This window comes from Monoraphidium neglectum, assembly GCF_000611645.1.
Source record: "Monoraphidium neglectum strain SAG 48.87 unplaced genomic scaffold scaffold02708, whole genome shotgun sequence".
Taxonomy (NCBI): Eukaryota; Viridiplantae; Chlorophyta; class Chlorophyceae; order Sphaeropleales; family Selenastraceae; genus Monoraphidium; species Monoraphidium neglectum.
The window spans coordinates 5202-8469 of NW_014010920.1; the positions used below are offsets into that span (position 1 = coordinate 5202).

Here is a 3268-nt window from a genome sequence, read left to right on the forward strand (position 1 = left end):
CGCACACACTTGCCATGCCTCGTCGCCCACAAACCCATCCCTCCACACACGCACCCCTGCCACTCCTCGACCCCAACCCCCGAATGGCCACCTGCCCGATTGCTCAATACACCCTTTGACACTCCAGCCAGCCCCGCACCTGTAGGACCTGAACAGCGCCCCTACGCCCTCCTGCCGCAGCACCTGCTTCACGCAGTCCAGGGTGCCCTTGTAGGGGCTGTGGGCCACCTGGGGCGCAACCATGAAGGAACACGTCACACGTCACGTGGCGCGACGCAGCAGGGTTTTGGGGTGGTTTCCAGGGGAGGCGTGGCGCACATGGTTCACCAGGCTGCGGCCGCAGCTGCTGAACTTCAACGCGCGTCAGCTGGGCCGCCGCTCCTGCGGTGTCTCGCGGTGCTTTAAATCTACAAATCGGCTGCGGGCGTGGTGCTGCCTTCGCTGACACCCCGCATCCCCCCTCCACACATGCCGACGTGGCCCCACCTGCAGCCGCTGCTTGATGACGTCAAACGGCGTCATCGCCGCGTCGTTCACCAGTGTGGCCGTCGCCCCCGCCGCCGCGGCCGCCAGCGGCTGGTGGCCGCCGGCGTTGCCGCCGAGGGCCGACTTGGCCGCCTCGTAGGTCGCGAAATACAGCGCGTGCGCGGGGCTGGGGAGAGGGTGGGAAGGCGGAAGGGCGCGAGCGAGCTCAGGGGACTAAGGCATGGGGACAGCCTCTGTTCAAGGCCACGGCTTGACGACCGTGGTGCAGCACATGCCCGTTACGCTATCGCCGCATCCTCGTTTTCGTCATATCGGGCCGTGCGCAGCTGCGATGATTACGCGATGCGCTCGCACTGTGCTGTACTGCCAAAGCCGCGGCGCGGCCGGCCGTGCGAGGGCGGCGCTCGCAACCCCACCACCGCACCCCGCAGCTCACCCTGCGCCCCCCGCGACCGCGCCAACGCCGCGGTACAGCCCCCGCGCGCCCTCCCGCCGCAGCACCGCCCTGAGCGCCTGGATGGTCGATGTGTGTAGCTGCGGGCAAAAAGCGGGGGCGATATGCGCCGCAGGGGTTGGCAGGTTCGCAAGGGTCCCGCGACGGCTGCAGCGCGGCTTGGTGGGCCGCCTGATCGGTGCAAAAGCGAGCGAGTGGGGTCTGCGATTGACAGCATGCATCGATTCGGAAACGAGCATGCATGCACGCACACGTGCGCCAAAGAAGCTGCCGCTGCAGGACCTGCTTAGCAGAGCGTGCGCGCGGCTGCATGCGCGGACTGCCATCGCCGGGGCAGCCTGAGGGCGAGCTGCTGCGGCGAAACTATGAAACTGTGGCCCCCTGGCTGCGCACCCGCTGCCCGGGGTGGCTGAGGGCCTGCATGCGCGTCTTGATCGTATCAACTGGGTACATGGCGGTGTGCTCCACGACGCCTGCGACGGATCCGGCCAGCATGTGCTGCGGGCGACGGCGCCGCCGGTCGCCGCGAGGTGGCGTAGTGGGGGGGGGGGTGACGGCGGGGGTATGGGCGCAGAGGGGTGCCGCAGGTTTGGCGGGCCTAGCGAACGCCTGGTCGGCTGCTGCAGGCGTCGACATCAGCGGCTGCTCGAACCGCCAGGCGAACACAGGAAACCCACAGGTTTTGGTCCCGCTGCGGGATCGTCCTGGTGGGCGGTGCGCGCGATGGGCGCTCAAAATGCTTCCCGGGACACTGCGGTTGCCAGGGCAGGTCCTCACCGACACAAAGGTCAAGCCGTCATAAGAGGCGGCTGCCGAGGTCGACGCGTCGCTTGCAGGCACGTGCACAGCGTCGCCGCGCCGCGCGCCGTCGGCCATGGTTGCCACGGCCGCGCGCAAGTGCCCAGGGTTGGTGCGCGCCGCTGCGGCGACAGCAGCTGCCGCAGCGGGGCCTTCCACGACGCTGGCGACGGTGTAGCCGCGCGTTGTCAAGTCTAAGGACTGATGTTCGCTGCGGCTCATGGCCAGGCTGAGCTGCTGCCTCGCTTGGCGCGCGAAAGGTCCGACAGATCGTCGCCGTCGGGGTTGAAGGACCGTACCCGGCGGTTGTGTCACAAGTACATGATTGAATGACGTCTGTGCGAACGTTGAATTACCGTAGTGGGAGTATGATACTGCTACGCTGTTCTTGTACTTGAGTGACTACGTATCAGATCCGCAGCACACATGCACATCATTGTGTATTTGTACAACGTGCAATGACACCTGCGAAACGCGCTGGAGCAAACATGCTTCCGTTGTGAACTACAGGGATTTGATCTAGGACGTCCTGCGACTTTGTCGCCATGGACAAGGTTGCTGCAGTACAAGGAGCATTAGATAGCTTGATATGGGACAGCACACCAGGCCCCAGTCCAGGCAGCGGCGACAGCACAGCAGCTGCAACCGCATCACCAACTGCGGCCGCGTCCCCGCCGGCCCCGGTCCGCGGCCGCTACGCCCCCGACGACCGCGGCGCCCTACTGGAGCGCCTCCGCACCTACCGCCCCGCCACGTGGTTCGCCAAGCCGCCCGCCCTCGCGCCCGCGGCGTGCGCGCTGCTGGGGTGGCGCAACGTCGCCCCGGACCGCTTGTCTTGCGAGTTTTGTGGCGCCAAGATCGCAGCAAAGCTCCCGCCCGCCACCGCTGCCGCGCGCGGGGCCGCGGCCGCCAAGTTCGCGGCGCTCCTGCTGGAGAACCACTCCGAGCTCTGCCCCTGGCGCGCGCGGCCGTCGCCGCGGGGGCTGCTGTCGTTCCCGCCGGCGCCCGCGGTGCGGCTGCGCGGGGATTTCGCCCGCCGCGCGGCGGGGCTGCGGCGGGCGGAGCGGCTGCCAGACCTGAGCGCGGCCGCGCTGCGGCGGCTGGCGGCCGCAGCAGGCAGCGGCGACGGCGGCGGCGGGGGCAGCGGCGGCGCGGGGGTTGCGGCGCTGGCGGCTCTGCTCGGGGTGTCAGAGGAGCGGCTCGCGCGGCTGGCGCGGCCGCCGGAGGCCGCGCCCGGCGGCAGGGGCGGCGGCGGGGGCGGGGCCTGGGTGCTGCAGGCCGGCGGCGCGGCTGACTTGTTGGCCTTGCTCGGGTGGGAGCTGCAGGCAGCCTCGCAGGCAGCCAGCGGCGGCGGCGGCGGCGGTGGCGGCGGTGGCGGCGGTGGCGGCGATGCGGTCTCTCCAGCTGCGGTCAAGGGCGGCGCGCTGCGCTGCGCGACGTGCGGCGCCGGCTGCGGGCTGGCGCCGCCGGGCGCCGGCGGCAAGCGGGCGCGGCTGGCGCGGCTCGCGGCGGCGTCGCCGGGGGAGCTCG

At 70.3% G+C, this 3268-nt stretch overlaps 2 protein-coding genes across 2 annotated transcripts in view; one reads left to right on the top strand and one right to left on the bottom strand.

Annotated features, from left to right (window-relative positions):
• MNEG_11361 (Mitoferrin-1) overlaps positions 1 to 1960 on the bottom strand; it is a gene marked incomplete at both ends in the record, with an annotated part of 3119 nt that extends 1159 nt beyond the window's left edge. Inside the window, 5 exons of the mRNA XM_014040167.1 lie at positions 140 to 228; positions 487 to 652; positions 923 to 1020; positions 1334 to 1438; positions 1718 to 1960. Coding sequence (XP_013895621.1) covers positions 140 to 228; positions 487 to 652; positions 923 to 1020; positions 1334 to 1438; positions 1718 to 1960 — 701 coding nt within the window. The remainder of the gene's footprint in view (positions 1 to 139; positions 229 to 486; positions 653 to 922; positions 1021 to 1333; positions 1439 to 1717) is intronic.
• Positions 1961 to 2283: 323 nt separating this feature from the next.
• On the top strand, positions 2284 to 3251 carry MNEG_11362 (hypothetical protein; the record flags this gene model as incomplete). The annotated part of the gene is made up of 1 exon (XM_014040168.1): positions 2284 to 3251. A coding segment is annotated over one exon (968 nt), but the record flags the coding sequence as incomplete, so codon positions are not given.
• Between the last annotated feature and the right edge of the window lie 17 nt (positions 3252 to 3268).